Genomic DNA, 23,397 nt, shown 5'->3' with positions numbered 1-23,397 from the left:
TAACGCTTGTCGTCCTCTCACTCGTTGGCAGGACCTACCGTGTTGTCGCCCGCCAAGAACATGCTCCTCGCCGTGCCCAGGTTGAGATCCCGCTCCCGTCCAATGTGCCTCCTTATCGTCGGTCTTGGGCATCGCTTGTTTCTGCTCCCGTTGGCTCTTTCGACCTCGGCGGATTTGCAATCCGCCTTGGAGAAGCAAGCATGCGTTGTTGCATGAGGCTGTCCGTCCTCTTCTCGAGGTTGTTGACTCCTTGCACGGCTGGGTGCTTGCGCTGGAGGCTTTTTGGAGCGTGCGTGTTGCGTTGGGTAGGCTCTCCCGGACGCCCGCCGATCCTTTGGTTTTGCCTCGATGCTGGTAAGGTGGGCGCTAGCGGAGCGGGCCTCTATGGTTGTTTCTCTCCTCGTGTTGGGGCATGCTCGGCGGTCACGGCCCCGGCCATGCAGTCATGCCCGAGCTCCGTGTTGTGTGGTGATGCGGTTATGCCTCCTGCGCCAAGGAAGTGAGGAGTGATTTGCACGAGATCTCGCCAGGGCCTCTCCGTCGAGTCGTGCTCTTGACTCGAGAAGAGTGATGTTATTGACGCCGCAATGACATGCTTGTAGCCCCTTTCGTGATGGGGATGCTATGTCGTGTCGTTGTTCACGGTGCCGGTGCCATCGTCGCGCAGAGGTTTCGACTTCCTTGCCACGTTGGCTAGTGCATATCCCGGATCCACAGCTTGTTTGATGGGGCCCCAATGTCACGGCCGCCTTTGTTGGCGCGGTGATGGAGTGTTGGGTAGTGAGTGTTTGTTCGGGTCACTTTGTGGTCTCTTGTGTTCGCTTGAGTGGGTGGGACTTTGTTGTTCGGGTCTCTTGTTAGTCTTGGTTGCGGGTGTGTGCTGTAAGTGTTGCTTGTGTGGGCCTAGCCCCGTGGTTGTAGGTTTTTGCCCTGCTTTCTCCTAAAAACTCCAAGACCTTCTTCTTAATTAATAATGAGGCAAAGCTTTTGCCTCGCTTTCAAAAAAAAAAAAAAAAAAAAAAAAGAAGTTTTGGACGCTTTGGAACATCAGAAATAAGTCCACACTGAAAGCAAACATGCATCGCATCCAACTGACAATTGTACAAATTGACCATGGAGATTTGGCCATAGGGAGTGGCCGCTGCTACAGCCTGGGACAAGTCGGCGAGGTAATTTTCAGATCACAGATCATACGAGACCTTGCATACCTACCCGATTGTTCTCCCTCTTTTTACAATAGTTGTAGCTTCTTCTATGGTTTCACTCGTTAGCTGTCGGTTTGCTCAGTTTGTTCGTGGAGATAGTCTACCTCGATCATTCAAATAGCCTGGTTTTGGAGGGTTTGAATTTTTCTAATATATAAAAGCTGACCCCATATGTTGAAAGGAGATTACTTTGGTGTTCACGTTCCTTTTCTTCCAACCACTATTTGCCACGTACACAGCACATTAAACTTTCTTTTCCCCTAATCGTATACCAAGGCAGCCCTTGGAGTGGGGAATTTTTCTCTCCTCCCCCGACATGCCTACAGGCATGGAGGAGTTCGGCACCTGCATTGCTTGCAACGCAGCGATTCAGTTACTGTTCATGCGCGGATGAACAGTGCCGTGCATGAACAGTGAGTTGGGTCCATTTTTTTCTTTTCCTACTTTTCTTATATTTTTTAGGGATTTTGTTAACAATTTTTTATGCTGAATTTCTAGCTTTGGTAATCCTTTTAACACTACTTTATTAATGAAAAGCTTTAATTTTCAGCCGTGAATTTAATATATATACATAAGCTGGAAAAAATTCGCAGCAATTCATCGGTACAAATATTTTAACACTATTTCACCGCTGTTAACTATTTAGCAGTTATTTTTCTGAAATACATTTTCTGTAAAATTTTTAGACGTCGAAGTAATTTGCCGATGTCAACTTATTTAAGGGTGCATATTCTTGCGACGGTAAATTATCAACAAAGTGGACAAGCATGGGCCGATGTCATTAACTAGCTAACAGTAATTATCCGAGGGCGCATATTTCAACGATGATAATTTCTCAACTGTGCAACAACGTGGTAATATCAACCTCAAGTTTAGTTTCCGTACTAATTTTTCGCGAGGTGGTAACTACCTATATTTTTCTAGAAAGCAATTTCTTAGTAGATATCTTGAACATTGCCGATGTCAACTATGAAAAACACTGTTAACTACCTACTATTAATTATTTAAGGCCACATATTTCTTTGTCGGTCATTTTGCAACAACGCACAAGGGTAGTAATTTTTACATGAACCTTCAACGTAGTGTGGTTCTGAACAATAATTACCCGCCGATATTTCTTTAATAGTGCATAATTCTTCAATGGTGATTCAAAAAAAAATCCAACATCCGCCCTCTTTTACTCAGTGGAAAATAATGTTGTGTTCTTCCACTATGACATCGAAAAAATGTACTTACTCCATCATCCGTCGCATTTTCGCCTGGGATGACCTTCTTCTACTCCATCACCCGTTGCCTCTTTCGGCCGGAAAAATACTACCACTTCCTTTTCTAGCAACACCAAAAACAAAAGCACTCCGCCATCCGTCACCTATTTCACCGGCACTTCCGCGGTACCTCATCAACCCAAATATTGTTTTATATCTACAATACTTTAACCAACGATTTAGAAATAAAAGCACTCCACCATTCCTCACATACCAAAGACGCGGTGGAGTTTTAGATGTTTATTCAAAAGGAATCCCGTACTCTTAAACCTAAAAATGCTATTTAAAAAAAAGAATGCTGCACCATAGACAACATATGAGGCGTGCGCCGCGCCGCAAATTTCCTAGTTTGCTTAATCAATACAGTATCATATTGATCTGAAATGAGTAGATAAGTTGGTTGAACCTTAGAAGAAAGTAATGCATATGTTTTAGTTGAGGAATTACATTAACCAAAATTTCAAGCAATTATATGTCTATTCATGTATGCCATCGATTTTTTTCTCTATGTTGGGCCCATTGAGAGCATCTCCAAATCGTTGCCCCTCAAACCGTCCCCCAAACCGCGCCGGATCGAGCGCTTTGGGGGACGTGTTTTGTTCAGGCCGCTGCTTGGGGGACGTCGCCTCACCAGCCGCGCCCCCAAAACGCCGCCCCCAAACATTTAAAATAATTTTTCTTGGCATTTTTATTTCAATTTCCACAAACTAATACATAATTGGGAACGTGGTTTACACGAAGACATAGTTTGGAACATGATTTTCCACAAACTAATACATAGTTTGAACCATGGTGGACACAAATATAAAATATTGCAAAAAACTAAACCTAACTAGGCCGTGCATCGAAGGTTTCCCGTGTTCGCCGCTAAGAAAGAACACTCGAGGGCACACCCAAATACCTAAACCGGAAAATCCACGGGAGGATGGTGCCCTTGTTGGTTCTACCGATGAGGCGAACAGTGTAAAACCTCCGTGCACGTATTCGCTCGCGAAGAAACAACACTCGCCTGCCCTCCTCGTCTGCTGCCGTCGTGGGAGTCCCCGTCGCGTGGTAGTCCCGAGGCGCGCCTCTCGTCGAAGACCTTGACGCTCATGTCCCCGTTGCCGAAGTAGGAGAACACGAGGATGAAGCCGCCGAGGCCGTGGTGGCGCGCGAACTTCTCCCACCGATGTTGAGGTACATCTTGCCGCGCGCGTCGTAGATCGCGGCCGACGATCCACCGGCGAAGCCGCACGAATGCTCCCGCAGATGCATCTTGCGCGGCGTACGCCGCCCGACGTACTCTGGCGAAGGAGTCCTACAGCCTTCGGATGCCGCGCTGGTCGCCTTTGAGGACGTGGACGAACTCGAACAGACGTCCGGCTCCACGTCCATCTCCGACGAAGACGACGGCGTGGGGAGGCGACAGCTGAGCGTTCAGCTATGCCGCGACCACGACCACGACCACGCGCCGCGGCCGCGAGGTCGGCTCGCTCGCGCCTACCGGACATAGCGTCGAGTCTTGTTGAGAGATGGTGGCGGCTAGGGTTTGGGAGAGAGGCGCTAGGTTTGTGTGTGAGAGGGACGATGAGAGGCGCCTTTTTATAGGCCGGAGGGAGGCGGAGGAGCGCGGCGCTCATTACGCCGCAAGACGCAGAGCCAGGGCGCGACGGACGCGGGCCCGCCGCGCCCTCTCGCGGAATCGCACCGCGCCGCGCGCCACAACTTCCGTCGCGAGGTAGGCGACTGCTAGGTTTAAATTAATTGTGCCGCCGACGGTCGGCCCCGCCACTCCCCGCCTCGCTTTTCGTTGTGTCCGCGTCCTGCAAGGCGTCCTCTCGTGGGACGGGACGGGCTCGGGGCGCCGGACACCGTATAGGGCGTGGGACAAAAAAGGGCTTTGGGGGACGCGTACTGGATAAGCATTTTGGTCCGACGCGCCCCCAAATCCCTTTGGGGGACGCGATCGAGATGTTCTGATAGTGTTCGCCCTGGGGCCCTCGAAATCCTAGAGCCGGCCCTGACCATGTACTTGCAAGCGTGGAAGTTTGTGGCTAGAGGACAAGACAAGAAAGCCTTGGAGGTAGTGGATCGACAATATTAAGACGATGCACTCTTTGACCCGAGACAATATTTCATCTTTTCTGAGTTGCCAAGCTTCGCCTGATGGAGCGTGTTTCAGCTTGATGTTAGGGTACATCTGTTGGTGTTTGCACTTTCCTGGACACATGATCACATGTCCAGATGATGTGTATGGTTGGCATCGCATCAATTAGAAAGGAACATCTTGACAATCCGTGGGTGCAAAGATAATGACGAGTGCAAAATCACTAGCGCAAGAACCATAGATACATGTATATGTATATAGCAAGCCGATGAATCGTGCTCGTGAGCTACCAGGAGAAACAAATTAACCGAACAAAATCACAACGAGATGACAGAAATTACCAATGTTTCTCAAAGTTACCAACTGGAAGTCTACTGCGCACCGGCGACGGCGGCCGGCGCGGCGTCGCTAGGGTCGTCCTGGTCGTCGACCCACGCCCAGTAGTGCCGCTTCACGGTGATGGCCGCGCCGCCGCCGTCGTGCCCCTCGCCCTCGCCGCCCTCCTCCGTGTCGAACTCGCCCTCCTCGGGGAGACCCTCCACCAGCTCGGCGTCCACCGCGTACAGCAGGTACCTGGCGGGGAGGCCGGGGTAGGACGCGGACTCGCGCTCCTCCACGCGCGGCCCCGCGTCCGCGCCCGCGCCCGCGCCCAGGGATCCGGACGCGCACGCGCTCGCCGAGCTCCTCCCGCACCGCGCGGGCGGCCGCGGCCTCGGGGCTCTCCCCCGGGCGCATCTTCTCGGACACCGGCCGCGGGCCGCGGCGCCGGAGCGTGCCGTCGGAGAGAAGCTGCCGGGTCTCCACCAGCAGCGCGCCGCGGCGGTTCCGGATGCGCACGGTGGCGACGTGGACGGCGCGGACCACGAGCGCGGCCGGCGGGGTGGCGGAGGAGGGGAGGAGCGTGCAGTCGCCGCAGGAGAGCTCCAGGAAGAGGTTGAGCAGGTTCTGGTCCCCGGCGCGGACCCCCAGGAGGCGAGCGCGGGGGCCGGGAGGCGCGGACGGAGGTACGCCGCCAGCGCGTCCAGCGTCGGGAAGGCTAGCGGCCGCGGCGGCGACGGCGGCCGCATCGGTCGTCGATTTGGTGCTGCGGACAGGAATTTCTCCACGCTGCGACGATGGAATTTTCTCCGGTGGGTTGCGTTGCGTTGCCGGAATGGAAGTCGGGTTAGGCAATGCTGAAACGTGGGCTCGGATAAATGGGCTTGTGCAGGCCCATACTTCCAAACAGCCAGCGTCACGGCCCAGCACGAGTTGGGTACGGAAACGGAAGCCCAGGAGAAATCGGGGGCCCATCCATCCATCACAAAACAGAAGGAACCGATCGAGGAGACGCGTCCTCCAGTTCTCTCCCCAAATCCCCACCGGAATCCCAGACGCGTCCAATCCCTACCGGCGGCCGGGCTCCTCCTCGCCGTCCGCCGCCGCCGCCGCCGGCCACCGATACCTCCAAGGCCCCTTCGAGCGCCGAGGCTCCTCCCCTCCCCTTCGCCACGGAGCGTTTGCTTTTGGCCGGCTGCAACGATGGATCTGGGGACGGAGAATCGCCTCGCGGCGTTGCTCCTGGAGGAGGCCCGGAGGCTGCGGGCGGAGGCGGAGAAGGAAGGGGTGCACGCCTACCTGCAGAAGCCTAACGTCAGGCACCGTCCCAATTCGCGGTTCCTCACCGCCACCGTTCTGGGTGTTCAGCAAGGTTTGGTTTGCTTTCTCCTTTGCATTTTGTTTCATGTACTTTTTAGTTTTGGTGAACTAGTTTTTCCAGCAGACATGGTGATTTACTAGAACTAGCTGCTGTGGTTTAGGCTCGGAACTCTGCTAACCTGGATTAACTAGCTTACCCGCACAAAAAATACCCTGATTAACTAGCTAGAACCAGTTATTGTAAATGGTCCTGACTGTCATAGCAAATCTTTCTGCTAGTCCTCCTAGGTAAAAAACTTAGTACCTCCTGTCGGATTTAATCGACGTGGGCTGTACTACTTAGATACACTGGCGATGCTTTAGCTCCGCGTCGGTCTTTTCTGATCGGAGGGAGTACATCTGAAGGAGCACATTTTGTTGCCGGCTTGCAATTCGAAATCTCAGTTTTAGATACATAATTAGGCCTTGTTTACTCCTAGAGTATTTTCTAACCTCTAGGTGTTGGGGATTGGGAGGAGATTTGGTGAACCCCTCCATTTCACCCAGTCCCCATTTTTCCCCAGACTTCCCCCGCATTTCCCAACCTCTCTAGTTACTTTTATTTTGGGGATGGGAGGGGATAGGAGAGGACTGAAATCATATAATAAAAACTCAATCTTTGCACCCACGACATGATAATGGACAATCACTCAATGAAAAACTCAATCTTTGCACTAGATGCATGATTGTCTGCTGCACGACCAGTTGATAACCAAGTACTAGGTATAATTTTGCATGGCAATACAAAGACACTTGTTAGCACGAACTCAGTGTCATGCAATTTTCCAAGACATGAACACACATACAAATACATGCTCGACCCAGCTGATGGGATCATTCATCCGTCCAGCTGCTGCCAAAAACAGTTGATGCTCCTTCCAAAACAGTTGATGGAATCATTCATCCGGGCAGCAACTGCAAGAAACATGGAGTAAATAAAATATTTCAAGCCTCTGAATGAAATAAATAACATTCAAACTGAGGTTCAGCGCTAATAAAATATTAGAAGCCTCTGGTTTGAGACATGCAGTAAATTAATACAAGCATGCAGAATAATACTAAATGCTAGCAAAATATTCAGACTGAGCTCAAATGCTACAGCCGTTGACATGCAGCAAACTGACGATGCAACCAGATGGTCGAACGCCCTGGACTATGTTTTGCATACATACAAACATAGCACCCTGCGCTGTAGTCACTTGCATGAACTCAACGGCAAACTGTAATAGATAAGAAAGATCAGCTACCAGCTAGCTTGACACAGCTAATAGACAAGAAAGATCAGACAGAAGCAGACCACCTGACAAATGCAATAGATATGAAGGAATCATACAATCAAAATTCGAAATTCAGTTTTGGATACACAATCATGTGGAAATACTTGCTGTGCTGTTGAACTAAAGTTCCCTTTGTCTGTCTGCAGCGAATCGAGTTGTGGAGGTCAATGAGATGTGGCGTGCCAGGGGGAAGGAACTGGAGCTGGAATCGAAGATGGAAACCCGAACCAGTGGTGGCGTTGACTCGAGATCCCAGAAACGAAAGAGCTCGAGAGACCAAAGTTTCAGCTCTAAGAATGAGCAAGACAGACCATATGCTAGATCTTGTCTGCCGAGGGATCCACGCAGCAGTTCTTATTCGGACAGGGAGGATAGTACTTCTTTGGACCGGGAGGATGGCCTAGGTGATGATGAAATTGAGGACTTTCTTCACTCAAGGTCAGTTACAGCTTAAATGATTTTCCCCTTAACAAAAACATAGAAGGAAAATTGCGATATGAAAATCCCATGTTTGTTACCAATGTTCAAGTTTATCCGTGGTTAATCTCAGATTATAGGGTTCCAATATTCTTGTTTAATAAGAAATGTGGTTAGCCTATGCATTTTTCGCTGTCTTATGGATAGACAATCTGTTTAGTCCAACTTTTACTAAATGTACAATTTTATGTTAGGGTGAAGCGCGGACGAGGAGCTATTGGTTCTAGGATGGATGAGCCTGGTCCATACCTCACAGCTCCATCATCTAGGCAAGACGAGTTAGCAAGTCCAGATGCGCGAGTGAAAGAAGAACTCAAACACAGAGTTTATGGTCCAGAGAAGCCATTGTTTTTAAGATCTAAATCCTCAGATGAGGAGCCATCCACCTCCAAGAGGAAGCACAGAGAAAAAAAGAACAATAGCAGTACCCGAGAGAGAAAAGAGGAGAAGAGGAGACATAAGCATCACCATCATAAGCATAGAAGTCATAGCTGAGAGACAAAATAGTGTTATCGAGCAAACATGTAACCTGCAATGTGGCTGATTTGTGATATGTTGTATTGTCGTTACTTGTTCACTTGAATGAAACTCTTGTCTGGAAACATGACACCGTGAAGTAAATAAAAGGTATCTTTTCGCGTTCAAATTCTTGGTCCTAACTTGTGGCCAGAGTACAACATTTAAGACTGATGAATTTTCGAACATGGCATGAGTAGCACGAGTTAGTGATAATTGTGGTAACCAAGAACATGATTGAATGATGGAATACGCAGAAGTAAGTGATAAATTTCAACTGAACAAAATAACCAGGTAGATATAGAAAATTTTGAGATGATGCAACTAAAATTACGTAGTAATAGTTTACTCATATGGTAGCTCTTGCTTAGCAACAATCGACAGCCAGATGAAACTGAAGCCTACAGGTGACGCGCGGTTGCTCTACTTGCCGTTGGCTTCGCCGCTGCAGCAGCACGAAAGGATCAGTTATACGCCGTACAAATTCAGGTAAGATTGATATGGATTCAGAAAGAAGATGTTCAGGCTTCCAACTAATACTATAGAATGCTCGAACAGGTTTAGTCCATCCAGGTTTTAGTTACAATCAACCGGAGAAGCAAGTACTAAACAGCAGTGAGTGAAACAACAAATTGGCTGACAGTATTTATTTCTAGGATTCTAGAGAGACGGTAATAATGTTGACTGAAGAGAAGGTGTACCGGGCTGCTAGTCCTCCTAGGTAAAAACTTACATTTGAAGGAACACATTTGTTTGCCAACTTGCAATTCGAAATTTCAGTTTTAGATACACAATTATGTGGAAATACTTGCTGAGTTGTTGAACTAAAATTCCCTTGTCAGCCTGCAGCAAATCGAGTTGTGGAAGTTAATGAGATGAGGCGTGCCAGTGGGAAGGAACTGGAGGTATTAATCAAAGATGAAAATCCGAACTAGTGGTGGAGTTGACTCGAGATCCCAGAAACTAGAGAACTCGAGAGACCAAAGTTTCAGCTCTAAGAATGAGCAAGACAGACTATATGCTACATCTTGTTCGTCGAGGGATCCACGCAGCAGTTCTTATTCGGACTGGGAGGATGGCCCAGGAGACGATAAATTGAAGAGTTTCTTGGCTCAAGGCCAGTTACATCATACACAGTTTTTTCCTTAACAAAAAATGTAGAAGAAATAATGCGATATGAAATCTCATGTTTTGTTGAAGATGTGATGTTTCTACTTTCTATCAGTGTTAAGTTTATCTGTGACTAATCTAAGATTGTAGGTTATAACATTCGTTTTTAATTTTTATAAGAAACGTGGTTCATGCATGCATTTTCCGCTGTTTTATTTTTTTTCCAAGCGATCCCACTAGATCGAATTTTATTATCACCAGATAACGAAATACAGCGTCAGCGGCTCAAGCCAGAAGAAAAACTGCCCACTTAGAGGTTTTATATATTTACATCACCAACGGTTCAAAAGCCAGAAGATTTAAAGCCACTATCCTACCTCCTCCAGAGATTTACACGTATATAGCAAAAGCATCAACATATATCCATTTTTTGAGATAGGCAAATCAAGCGATAGCATCATCTTAATCATCCTCTTCCATCCTCCTGGCATCTTCCTCGCCTCTATCAACATCCATCAAACGGAGGGGACGGCATCCATCAGTTGTTGCAGAATTTCCTCCAGGAGTAGCAGAAGCACCAGCCAATCTCAGCAAACTGTCAGCCTGCACGAATGTCTTCTGCGTCTTTTCCTTCGTGCAAACCTGCCCAGTGTTTCCTAAACACAATGGAATAACTAATTAATTTAAATGGATTTTTTACCAACTTGTGTTCAAAACATGCCCTGTTTCTGAGCTTCAGATAGCCCAACAAAAAGCAGCCAACCCAGCAACCCACCAATTGCCTGACCTACTGTAGTCCACACAAATTTTGCAGCAGGACAGTTAAAGAATAAGTGAGGGATGGATTCATTCTCATTACAGAACTGACAAACAGAATCCCCCTGCTAGTTGCGTTTCAGCAAGTTGTCTTTGGTAGCAATAGCATCATGCTAGATAAGCCACAACCAAACCTTTATCTTGAGAGCAATCTTGCTCTTCCACAAGTGTTTGAAAGTTTCACAAGTGTTTATATACAGAACCAACAGTGAATTTGCCACTTTTTGTCCACTTCCAGAAAGGTTTATCTGACTCATCACTGAGCGCAGTTTGAGCTACAATCTGTAACACCCATGTATCTGTAAGGCCATATCTGGAGCCATCCATCTCCTGAAGTAAAAGTTCCAGTTCAAAGCAGCTGCATCAGCTAATGTAATCTTCTGTTCCACACATATGTCATATATATCAGGAAATCTTTTCATTAAAGGCATTTGATCACACCAAGCATCTCCCAGAAACTAGTATTCCTGCCAATGCCATTGCCCACCTTCATTCTCTAATATACTGTATATGTTTGACCTGAAGCATGTCCTTCCACAGGGGAGAATCACCAGATCTATACTTTGTATATAGGCCATCTGTTTAGTCCAACTTTTACTAAATGTACAATTTTATGTTAGGGTGAAGGGTGGACGAGGAGCAATTGGTTCTAGGATGGATGAGCCTGGTCCATACCTCACAGCTCCTATCCATCAGGTAGACAAGACGAGTTAACAAGTCCAGATGCGCGAGTGAAAGAAGAACTCAAACGCGGAGTTTATGGTCCGGAGAAGCCATTGTTTTTAAGATCTTTATGGTCCGGAGAAGCCATTGTTTTTAAGATCTAAGAGCATCTCCACTTGTCTCCCCGACGAGGCCCCCGAACGACGATATTTCCATCCTGGACGGCGACTTCGGCCCAGCCGCGCCCCTGGTTCCTCGCTTGTCCGGATTTGGGCCTAAATTCATCCGGCGATCCCACGCCATCCCCGGCCCCCGGGAGCGCTCGGGAGTCCGGACGAAGCGAAAGCGCGCGTGGCCCCAACTTGTCGGCGACAATGGCCAGGGTTTGTACGGCAATACCTCGGCTTCCCGATCTACGCAACACCCTCGTCTTCCCGATCTACGGAAATACCTCGTCGAACGAAAGCTTTGAACTATGAAGTGGTGCAACTTAGATAGATTTTTTTTTTTTGGTTTATATTTGGAATATAAGTAAAACTTTAAAACAAACTTTAACTACTTCTTCTTCCTACATGGCCCCGCCTCATCGCCGTGGCGGCGACGCTTCCGGCTCGTCACCTCCTCGTCTGAGGAAGTTGAGTCCTCCTCCTCGTCGTTGTCCTCGCCCTCTTCGTCGTCCTCCTCCTCCCCGTCGCTTCCTCCTCCGCTTCCTCGGCCTCTTCCTCGTCCCCGCTCCCTGGCCTCTTCGTCCTCCTCCTCGCCGTCATCCCATGCGTCCTCCTCCTCGTCGTCATCCCATTCGTCCTCGCTGGCCGGTGGGGAATCGTCGCTGCCGGACGATGCAGCCTTTATCCCACCAATGGCGCCATCCAGTGCGGCTTCCCTCGCTCGTCGGTGTCCGATGGCCAAGAGAGATCGCTCATGGTTGACGGAGGATGGTGAGGGAGAGAACAGATGAATGGCCGCCGGCTGTCGGAAACCGTATATGTAGGTCTCTCGACGAAGAGAGCGGCGTTGCTCTTCCGCGGAGTTCGTGATCCATTACGGCGGTTCTCGCATCGAGGCCACTTCGACCGCTCCCGACGAGTCGTTTCGGCTCTCCGCACCACTTCGCGACGGTTCAATGCGTGAGGGAACTCCGACGATTGCCCTTCCCTTGGATCGCACCGTCGCTATGCACGCGTGGGTGCGCGTCGAAGGCGACCATGGGCTCGCGGCTGGGAAAATGGGCCTCCCTGTGCCACAAAATACATCCATCCGGCGCTAAATAACGCCGGATTTCGGCGTGGGAGCGCCAACGAGTGGGGATGCTCTAAATCCTCAGATGAGGAGCCATCCACCTCCAATAAGCACAGAGAAAAAAAAGAAGAACAATAGTGGCACCCGAGAGAGAAAGGAGGAGAAGAGGAGGCATAAGCATCACCATCGTAAGCATAGAAGCCAAAGCTGAGAGACATAAGAGTGTTATCGAGCAAACTTGTAACCTGCAATGTGGCTGATTTGTGATATGTTGTATTGTTGTTACTTGTTCACTTGACTGAAACTCTTGTCTGGAAACATGACACCGTGAAGTAAATAGAAGGTGTCTTTTCGCGTTCAAATTCTTGGTCCTGACTTGTGGCCAGAGTACAACATTTAAGACTGATGAATTTTCGAACATGGCATGAGTAATACTCTGGGAGACAGCTTTCTTTTGCAATTAACAGCTGTGGTAACCAAGAACATGATTCAATGATGGAATATGCAGGCGTAAGTGATAAATTTCAACTGAACCAAATAACCAGGTAGATATACATAATTATTGAGATGATACAAATAAAATTACGGGAAGAGTCTAGTCATAGGGTAGCTCTTGTTAAGCAACAATCGACCAGCAGATGAAACTGAAGCCTAGTGCTACGAGGGAAGGTGCAGCCATCAAGGTCAGGTGCCGCGTGGTGGCTCCGCTTGCCGTTGGCTTGGCCACTGCAGCAGCACGAAAGGATCAGTTATACGCAGTACAAATTCAGGCAAGATGGAGATTGATTCAGAAAGAAGATGTTCAGGCTTCCAACTAATACTGTACAATGCTGGAATAATAAAGAAGATGTTCAGGCTCCATACAGGTTTAGTTACAATCAAACGAAGAAGGTAGTAGACTAGTAGTAATAAAACAACAAATTGGCGGACAAGATTTATTTCTAGGATTCTAGAGAGACGGCAATAATGTTGACTGAAGAGCAAGTGTACCTGTAGAAGCAGCAGTTCCCGTTGATCCTGAAGAAGCTGCGGTACCACCTGAAGAACAAAACAACAACATTGCTCAGCATGCCAATGCATCGTTATAACTAACTTAAGTATGACGTGAATGATCTCTTCAGCTGGGATCTAATCAGATCAGTGAAGAGATGTAGCTCGTGCAGGGTGCAGCATGGATAGAAAATAATAATGACGCTGATCTGATAGAGATCCAATAATTGACACTCAGTTCTTCCGCAAACAGAGTTTTGTTTTGTTTTGTCGTAATATAAGGTGAAGTAATCGGCTCAGGGTAAAAGAGATTAGAAAGGTGCATGCCAAGACAAACTTTCGAGTGAGGAACAATCCACCTTGATCTAATAGACTACTACTGTTACCGATAAACAAACCGTAAAATTTCAGGGCTTTGGACGTACGTGCGTGCATGCCAGGCTAGGAACCAAACGAACACATGGATCAATCGATCCTGTCGGCAATGACGGGAGCTTAGCGAGCTTACCGGCACCGGCGGCGGCGTACTTGTTGCAGGTGGAGGCGTCGGTGGTGACGCCGCAGAGCTTGGCGAGGGGCACCTCTGCTCCGGCGTCACGCCGAAGGTCTGCAGCGCGGCCTTGTTCATGAGGATGGAGCACACGCAGGCCGCCTCCATCGTCGCCACCTCCTTGAGCGGGTTGCAGCAGGAGTCCGGCACCGTCGTTGCGTCGGTGGCGTTCAGGTAGCCCCCGCACGCCGCGAGCTTGGCCGCGCACGACGACCCGGCGCCGGCGCCGGCGTCCGACTCTGCCGAGGACGGCGTGGCGGCCATGTAGCAGGCGATGGCGACGCCGACGGCGAGGAGGAGGGCCTGTGGCAGAGGGCGAGCGCGGCCATCACGGCTCCCCATCCTGCGAGAGCGAGGCTAAGCTGCTGGGAGAGCGAGCTAGTGTGGGCGTAAGAGTGTGTGATCGCGAGCACGTACCGCCGTGCGTACCTGTGGTTTAGCGTTGGTGGAGCGGGTAGAAATGGTGGCGCTCGATCGGGCGCGACCAAGGTACTACTATACTTGACATGCTGCTGCTGCATATGGATCTGGTCTAGTGTAGTGTTGCATGTGTACCTGCAGGGTGGTTTGGAGCTTGCTTGGCTGGCGACATGTTCGTACGTGGGCTGGAATCTTCCGCGCTGTTCAATTTGTACGTACGACAAGGTTGATCCGGTTCGCGAGGGATCGCCACCAAGTTGCCTGCGTGAGCCCAAGCCCCAAGCTTCCATGTGATGCTGCCCATTTGATTTCTATGCTTGTCTAAAAAAAAATGATTTCGATGCAACGCATATAATCCCTACTTCCCTAGATACTTGTCACAAATTTAATCAGGCGAAAATATGTCTACATTTGTTAATCTGCAATAAATATATATTTATAAGTGTCGCTAGTTTTTAGTTAACTTAAAACTAACTTAGTATTCTATCCGATGACGATATCACATCTCAGCTTGCAACACGTATTGTAGCTTATAACTAGCATGAATCACTTAAACAAATCTAACGGTCTAGAGCAGTTTTCTTAATTATCCTCACTCGCAACTAAAAAAATCTCCGTTGCATGCGAAACTAGAAAAAAACTCAGTTACAATTCAACCTACAACTCATATGTATGAATAACGATGCAATCCAAGGGTAGATTACTTAACTGTGCAAAAACTAGAGATGAAAACTAGCAAAACTGAATATTTAAAGTGGGTAACATCAAATGTAAGTATGTAACTGTTGATACACTAAGGAGTCAAGTCACACATTTTTTTTTTTTTTTTCGAAAAGGGGCGTTGTTGCCTGCCTCTCGCATCAATATGATGCACACGGCTTTTCTTTCTTTATTTCAAAGTTCAAAGATAAGAGTAGCAAAGTATAAGTTTTACATCACGGATCGTAGAGGGTTGAGACATGTATCAACCATCGAAAAATGGAGAAAAACTTCAAGCTAATCATTCTTCAATCGACTAGTGTGCCGCCACCCAAAGAGTCCCTCGGAAATAGAAGTCCCGAAAATCAAGTAAAGACGCAAGCTGCATCCGCATTCAAACTCTCCCGCCGATCCTCCTGGAGCAGAAAGGCCCATTGATGAATCCAATAAGTGGCTCGTCGAATAACTCGCAAAAAATTAGTTCCCTTTTGTTTGTTAAAAATAATGTCATTCCGTCATTGGTCCAAATTGACCAACACATAGCTGAAATTCCAATTCTTATTTTTGCTTTATCATCTTTGTCTACCCCATTAAGCCACTTACCAAACATATTGGTGATATTAGTTGGAGGGGGAAGATTATATGTTAAGTAGATCATACGCGATAATCTTCGCAAAGGGACAAGTTAAAAATAAATGTTGTACAGTTTCAGATTCATTACAAGTAATAACATTTTTGACACCCTTTCCAATTTCGCTTAAGCAAATTATCCTTGGTGAGTAAGACTTTGTTATTGAGAAACCACATAAAGATTTTGATTTTGAGAGGGATTTTTAGCTTCCATAAGTATTTGCGTAGAAAAACAAAAGATGTCCCCGCATTAAATCTAGATACATTGACTTGACCGTAAAAACACCGATTCATTAAGTTTCCACACAAACTTATCCGAATCATTGGATAATTCAACTCCCATAAGACGTTGACATAAATTTAGCCATTGATTCCATTTGTAATCATTTAAAGATCTCCGGAAAGTAATATTCAAAGGGGTTTGTGCTAACACGTAGCCACCGTAATATTTTTTCGTTGCACTATATTATATAATGACGGGTATTGTTGTGCTAAAGGAGTGTTACCTAACCAAATATCTTCCCAAAAGCGAACTGAATCCCCGTTCCCACTTTGAAAACCCCTACACGGAAAAAGTCATTCTTCACTCGCATAAGGCCTTTCCAAAAGGGAGAGTCAGTGGGTTTAGCCTCCACTTGTGCCAACGCTTGATGTTTCAAATATTTATTAGTTAAAATTTGTTGCCACATTCCTTCCTCGCAAGAATTTTGAACAACCATTTACTCAAGAAACATTTATTCTTTAGTTCTAGGACCTCAATACCAAGCCCTCCTTGATCTTTGGGTCGACAAACTATATTCCATTTTGTCAACCTATATTTTTTCTTTCAGTATCATCCGTTTGCCAAAAAAAACTCGAACGATAAAAATCCAACCGTTTTCTCACTCCAATAGGTATCTCGAGAAAGGAAAGCATGAACATAGGGAGATTCTGTCAAAACTGAGTTGATTAACACTAATCGATCTCCATAAGAAAGTAATTTGCTACGCCAACAACCTAGCTTAGCCCCAAAACGACTTTCTATTGGATTCCACTCAGAATTTCTAAGTTTCCTATGGTGAACTGCATACCAAGATATCTGATTGGTAAGGCACCAACCTCACAACCAAAGATCTGCCTATATTCACCCTCTTTATCTTTCGCATTGCCAAAACAAAAAATCTCACTTTTATGGAAGTTTATCTTTAAACCCGATAGTTGCTCAAACAAGGAGAGTATTAGTTTCATGTTGATAGCTTTTTCAGTATCGTGCTCTAGGAAGAGAATCGTATCATCAAGCATATTGGAGAATAGATACACCCCCATCTACCAAATGAGGAATGAGACTTCCAACTTGACCCTCTTCTTTTGCACGGATATAAGGATAGCCAACACGTCGGCCACTATATTAAAAAGAATGGGTGAGAAAGGATCACCTTGTCTCAAACCCTTCTTCGTTTGAAAATTATGACCAATATCATCATTGACCCCGATTCCAACAAGTACTCCCTTGAACAAAGTGTTTGATAAAATGACACCATTTAGGATCAAAACCTTTCATTCTCAACACCCGTTGAAGGAAAGGCCATTTGACTTTATCATATGCCTTTTCGAAATCAATCTTGAAAAGGACGCCATCCAATTTTTTCGATTAATTTCATGAATTGCTTCAGGTAATACGACAACTCCCTCAAGGATATGTCGACTCAGGCATAAAGGCTGTTTGTGTAGGTTTGATAACTTTATGAATTAAACCAGAGGTACGCACCGTTGCTACTTTAGTAAAGATTTTGAAACCTCACATTGAGAAGGCAAATCGGACGATACCGTTGGATTTTGGACCGCGTTCTCCTTTTTTGGCAAGAGCGTAATGACTCCGAAATTAAGTTTATAGAGGGGTAACTCTCCACTATGAAATTGTATAAATAAAGCCATCAGATCTCGCCTTGATTATATTCCAAAAATGTTGATAAAACTCTCCGCCGGAAAGCCATCCGGTCCGGGGGACTTATTACGTTCCATCTGAGAAATAGCCTCAAAGACCTCCTCCTCGGTGAAAGGTGCTGTGAGCAAAGTGTTTTCGTCTTGTGACAATTGTGAGATATCCGCCACACGCTCCTCCATCAAAGAGAATCAGTTATGCCTGTGTGCCCCAAAAAGTTGTTTGTAGAATTCAGTTATGTATGATTTTAAATTCTCATCACCAACTATAGTTCCTTCTGCCTTGCTCCAATTGGAAAATTCTTTTCTTCCTATGCTTCCCATTTGCAATTAGGTGAAAGTATTTTGTATTGTTACCTCCTTCCCGGATGTTCTTAACTTTCGCACGCTGCGCCCATTTTTGCTCCTCATCACGTCTCAATTTATTAAGACATTCATGTGCCCGTTTTAATTCTTCTCTTTCTAATGTTGACAATGGATTGGATTCAGCTCAGCATATCCAAAGTATCAATGATATTTAGAAGACGCTCTTTTCTCCTTTTATATTTTCCACTTAAGTTCTTTGCCCACCCTCCGAGATAACGTCTTAAGTGTCTAATTTTATTTTGCCATGTTTGGATAGGTGAGGTTCCCTGGGCCACAGCTGCCCATTCAGTAGAAACCATTTCATAAAAACCATCATGTTGCAACCAAGCGATTTCAAAAGAAAATTTAGGTTTGTTGCCCCGATGTGCATGTTGTCCAGAGTCAATTAACAGAGGTGTATGATCCGAACCAGCTCGTGTGAGTGCCCGCACAGTGACTAAGGGAAATTTTTGTTCCCACTCAACACTCGCCAAAACTCTATCCAATTTCTCATATGTTGGATTTTCTCTCCTATTTGCCCATGTATATTGTCTACCAGAGAGCGTTATCTCTCTTAGATTTAAATTTTCAATGATTGCATTAAACACAAAAGGCCAATGAGCATTAAAATTATTATTACTTTTATCCTCTGGTCTTCGCAAAATATTGAAATCTCCTGCTAAAAGTATTGGTAAAGTCTCGACCTCACATAACCGGACTAACTCAGATAAAAACTCCGCTTTATGGTTGTCTTGTGCTGCACCATACACAGGGACTAAAATCCACTCAAAACTGTCAAATTTAGATTTAATATGGAGCTTTACACAGAAATCACCATTATCCACCTTTTTAACTGAAAGTGTTTGAGTATTAATTCCTACAAGGATGCCCCCAGATCTACCATGCGGTGGCAAACAGAACCAAACAAAGTTCTGACCCGCAGCCAAGTTAGACAAGAAAGGAATAGTAAAATTCGAACGACCAGTTTCCAGAAGCGCAATAAAATCCAACCGGTGATCACGAATCGCCTCTTTAACAAAAATATGCTTCCCCGGATCACGAAACCCCTCACTATTCCACGTCAAACCCCTTAAACCCTCCATCAAAAATAATTTTTCTTTTTAAGCCTTAGTCTGTCACTTCTCCTAACTTTAGTCTTGTCATAAGACCTTTACGTTGACATTTATTTTCCTTGCGAGGAATCAAAATTTGTGAATGATCTTCACCAAAATATTGATCTTCCTCATCTAAGTCCTCACAAAGATTTGAAGCACGGCTCACTGCTAGACAAGTAGGTACAGTATCAAGACCCTCCTTTGCAGAGCTATTACTAGTATCTAGAAAAGTTATCATTCTTTGTTTTTCAATATCTTTAATTAATCTAGCCGCATGTAATCTATCATCCAAGTTAACTCCCATTGACACCCCAATAGCAGTAGCTTTATCAATTATTTGCTCATCGTTAGTGCTAAAAAATTAAAAAGGTAGGGATCGTTGATTTTTGTGTACCTTGAGCCTGAACGTCATCACGCTTAGAGGCAAGCATCATCGCTCTTTCCATCTGAGACACATCCGCATTTGGTTGAGCACTCAACCTAGCACTTGACCGAATTCCCTTCATCGAATTTGGAGTAATCCCTCCAAAGCTGATAACCTCTGTCATAGAAGGTTTGCAAATTGGAGTTGCACCAAAAGCCTTGGACGAAAAACATATATTAGGAGAAGAAAAAGCATTGTTTGTATGATCATTATCATTAAAAATTCCAAAACATGGTACCTTATTTACTCCAACAGGAGTCATACACTGAGAAGGGCTAGATGCCTTTCCATCATCAATAGAAATTTTGCCCATCGTATCCAAAACTGCAGCCCGAGATGCATTGGCAGACAATGCCGTAGCACACTGAGTAGGCGTGATCGACGTTGCTTCTCCGATCGACGTACTCTCATGCATAACGGGCTGGACTGGCTTCAGCAGAATTTGCCCAGTAAGTGTCTCGGACTGAAAACCAGATGGTACCAAATCTTCAGTTAAAAGCACAGGTGATGCACATATCATATTTGCTTCATCTGGTGAATCCTCTTGCACATCACAAACAGACACCACTTGCTGCCTCGACCCTAGAGTCTCTTTTATATGCTCATAAACCGATTCACTGAAAGTAACCATGGGAGACTCCACCATAAATTCCAACGGCTGTAGTAGCCCAAACTTTATTGGGGATACCTCAAGCCTATTTGCACCACCAGGTATATTGACATCAGTACCACCTGTAGTTGTATTCTTTTCCTCATCATTCTGTGAACCAAGCCTGCTAGCCTCATCCTCCTGATTCTCCCTATGTCCATCGTGTTCCATGTCCCCATCCCCATTAGGTGCATCATCCATATGCACATCAGAAGCTATATTGGGTTGAAGTCCTTCTACCTCAAATCTAAGTCTATAGAATTGTTCATGTACTCTGACATCCATCCTAGTAGGTATCAGACTTGAATTGAGGCAAGTGATACAAATACGCAAAATGTCATTAGCACGAGTAAAAGCCATATCTATATCTTTTGTCTTTCCAAAAAGAGACCCAAGTGCCCAGAGAGCCAGAAAATCATCAAGTACAGGAGTTGGCAGATCATGCACCCTAACCCAAACATCTTCTGCTGTCCATGCAGGTTCCACTGACCTTGTCCAAAAATCAAAGGTCATAAACATCTCTGAATTTGGTATATTAAATCTGCCAAAGTGTTGCACCCTAACCAGATCAATCTTGCTAGGAAAATTAACACGGTAAATATTTGGCTCCACCATAACCACATCCCACTGATAATTCTTCTTCAGGTACAATCCACTGGAGTTGAGTAATTATTTCAGGGATTGTGAGCTGCCCACCAGAGACAGTAACTCGACCCATCCGAGTGTTCTCCAATCTTGGCCTAACCATACCTGAAAAGGGGAACTCCCAGAACATCAAATCCTCATGAGCCAGACCATACATAACCATAGTTGGTTTAGGAGCAGAAATCAGAGGAAAATTTATCTACAAGTTATCTGCTCTTTTACAAAAATCACAGATTTTTTTAGTACAGTAATTCAGAAAATGCCCTGGTTTGACACATCTAAAAAACCCAGATCCTTTCTTTTTTTCGCCATATGTGCATCCCCTGCAGCCTCCGGGAAGGACAGGCGTTGTACCTTGTTGTTGTGGCGCTGGAGATACCAGCAACTGACAGCAGAACTGCCTCAGCACGTTGTTCAGTTTCGCCCTGTCGCCGAGGAGCATCCCCAGGCACAGCCAGTGAACCAGTTGCCGTCGGTACACCAGAAGAAGGTGTCACCATGGTCGCAGTCGCCTGAGCACCCTGCGGCTGACTCGCTGTGAGCTGTTTTGCCAATGCCGCTGCTGTCTCTTTCACCAACAACATCTGAGCTGCTGATAGCCCATCTGGCAACATCTCAGTATCATTTGCTCTAGCAGAAAACCCAGCAGTATTGTTTCTATAGCCTGAATCTCTAGCAGAAAAGCTATTATTGAACCTTCTGTTATTGTAGTTACCTTGCCCATTGAAGGCACGGCGATCATTGCCGCGATGAAAGTTTGGAGCATTGTTGAACCTATCTTGACCTGTCCCATTATTGCGGTAACCACTCCCTGCCCGGAAGACTCCATCAAAATCACCTCCTTGCAGATCTCCACCATTGCGTGATCCAGCATCATCTCCCGCAGTACCACCATTGAGATCAACGAAAACTTTACACCTGGTCACATGAATGTGTGAGCCTTTCACACTCCTACTCAGGGGCTCTTTGTTTGGGCTGGCTGCGTGGCTGTGAAGGAAAAGCTGATGTGCAGGAAAAACTGTTGTTTTGAGCTAAGCAAAAAAGCTCGGGAAGCACCTCCCACCCGTGCTTTTCTGTGTATGTGGGAAGGAGACCTGCTTTGACAGAAGCCACAGCAAAGCCAACCCCTTTGTTTTGTTTGGCTTGCTTTTTTATGTGGAAGCTAAAAGCTGAAACAAAGAGGCTCTCACTGATTTAATGTTTTCTCGGCCATAGTTTAGGCCACTTCTTTGTGCTTGTTAGAAATCTCATGGCAACGATTTTTGTAAGTTCAAGCATGGAGGGATTTTAAACTACACCAAGGAATTGAAAAGTTGGAAACCAACACAAAGCTGACCTTTGGCCGGATGCGGTTGTAATATAACCAGTGGCGCAGCCAGAATTTTGGTTTGCTGGGGCGAACAATTTTGGGGATAAATATTTGACGCAAAAATGCAAGTTTACTATATAAAATTCGTAGGGTAAATTGTAAACGAAATTTAACTATCATGGTCAATGAAATAAAACTACCAAAAAAACATGAAAAAGCACAAAATACACTTAAAACCTACTAACATGGACTTCATCACTGTGAGATGCCCTTGGTAACCATAAGTCCATAATAATATGCCCCAAGGAGGTAAAGAGTAAAGTCCAAATAAGACCTACAATATGTGAATAAAGCAAAAGTAGTAGTGTAAATCATAGCAAAATTGTAAAGTTTTGGATTGATAGTTGGTTGCGGTCACTCATTTGTTTTGGGAACCACGTGAACCATTTCCGCACAAAACTTATTTGTTTCTTGTTGGATGTAGCCCCATCCCTTTTGGATTGATATATAGTTGGTTGCGGTCACTATGGATTCGAAAGGGGTCATGTTGTTGGCGCTCATGGAATTCTTAGGCAACCTTCCTCCAATAAGAATTTCCTTTTTTGCTCGACACCGCTCTTGTCTAATTGCAACCCAAGATTTTCAAAGGCACAGGTCTTGTTTGTCGGTGTAGCCTGCGGTGTTTTGACTCACCTTTTTATTTGGATCACCGCGTTGGCAACGCGTTCGGCATCGCCCAGGCCCTGGCTATTGGCATCGCCACAGCCGTCTCCTCGCCCTCGAAATTAACCTCCACGACAGTGTCTTGGGCCATTCGCTATCCATATTGATCGAACAACGGCTCCACATCGATGTCGTATCCCCGAGTCATTCCCTCCCGTCCGAAGGCGGCCTTTCTAGGATGAAGCCACCACCATTCATCAGGGAGTGCATGTAGGTGTCGTCGTGCTTGGCTTAGTATTCATGCCGATCATTGACCATTACAGCGCCGTTGGCAAACGGTTATGGACAAGCAAGCATATGGGTTGCTGGCATACCTTGTCGGCCGACGTTGGGCCGGTCATTCCATCGAACAAGATCCGGGGCACATGCATGTTCTCCGGAGTTATCACATGTGCTCTCTTGGCAGGTGCCACACCTGAGTCGCCACCCAGCATGCATGCGTTTGAGGTCAAGGACCCGTGCCACAAGGCCGCCCTGGTAGAATGGGACGTCTGCCAAAGATGATCTTGACCCACCGAGGCGGGTGGTCAACGCGTGCGCGATGGGAGGCGACATATGGTGCGTGCGACGAGCAGAGGCTGCTTTGCGGCATTGGAAGGCACTGCTGAGCTTATGATAGAGTTGTCTTGAACCTAGGCGAGCGC

General features: G+C 46.2%; 1 protein-coding gene and 2 pseudogenes across 1 annotated transcript; 1 reads left to right on the top strand and 2 right to left on the bottom strand.

The window, feature by feature from the left end:
* Window positions 1-4,797: 4,797 nt before the first annotated feature.
* On the bottom strand, window positions 4,798-5,712 carry LOC139834926 (uncharacterized; annotated as a pseudogene).
* Window positions 5,713-6,050: 338 nt separating this feature from the next.
* On the top strand, window positions 6,051-8,636 carry LOC139834925 (uncharacterized). Its single transcript, XM_071824855.1, has 3 exons — window positions 6,051-6,249; window positions 7,660-7,951; window positions 8,185-8,636. Exons 1-3 carry the CDS (start codon window positions 6,081-6,083, stop codon window positions 8,483-8,485), a joined length of 762 nt encoding a protein of 253 aa, XP_071680956.1. The 5' UTR covers window positions 6,051-6,080; the 3' UTR covers window positions 8,486-8,636.
* A 4,171-nt stretch (window positions 8,637-12,807) lies between these two features.
* On the bottom strand, window positions 12,808-14,368 carry LOC139834927 (uncharacterized; annotated as a pseudogene).
* Window positions 14,369-23,397: the final 9,029 nt, after the last annotated feature.

Source organism: Lolium perenne, unplaced genomic scaffold (genome assembly GCF_019359855.2).
Source record: "Lolium perenne isolate Kyuss_39 unplaced genomic scaffold, Kyuss_2.0 unplaced75, whole genome shotgun sequence".
Classification (NCBI taxonomy): Eukaryota; Viridiplantae; Streptophyta; class Magnoliopsida; order Poales; family Poaceae; genus Lolium; species Lolium perenne.
Note: the sequence above shows the minus strand (reverse complement) of the source record. Positions and strands in the feature narration are given on the sequence as shown.

Bases quoted from the DNA above. Each gene is read 5' to 3' on its own strand.
- LOC139834925 (XM_071824855.1), top strand. From the start codon at position 6,081: ATGGATCTGGGGACGGAGAATCGCCTCGCGGCGTTGCTCCTGGAGGAG. The intron at 6,250-7,659 runs GTTTGGTTTGCT...GTCTGTCTGCAG, and splicing joins CGTTCTGGGTGTTCAGCAAG to CGAATCGAGTTGTGGAGGTC. The intron at 7,952-8,184 runs GTCAGTTACAGC...ATTTTATGTTAG, and splicing joins GAGGACTTTCTTCACTCAAG to GGTGAAGCGCGGACGAGGAG.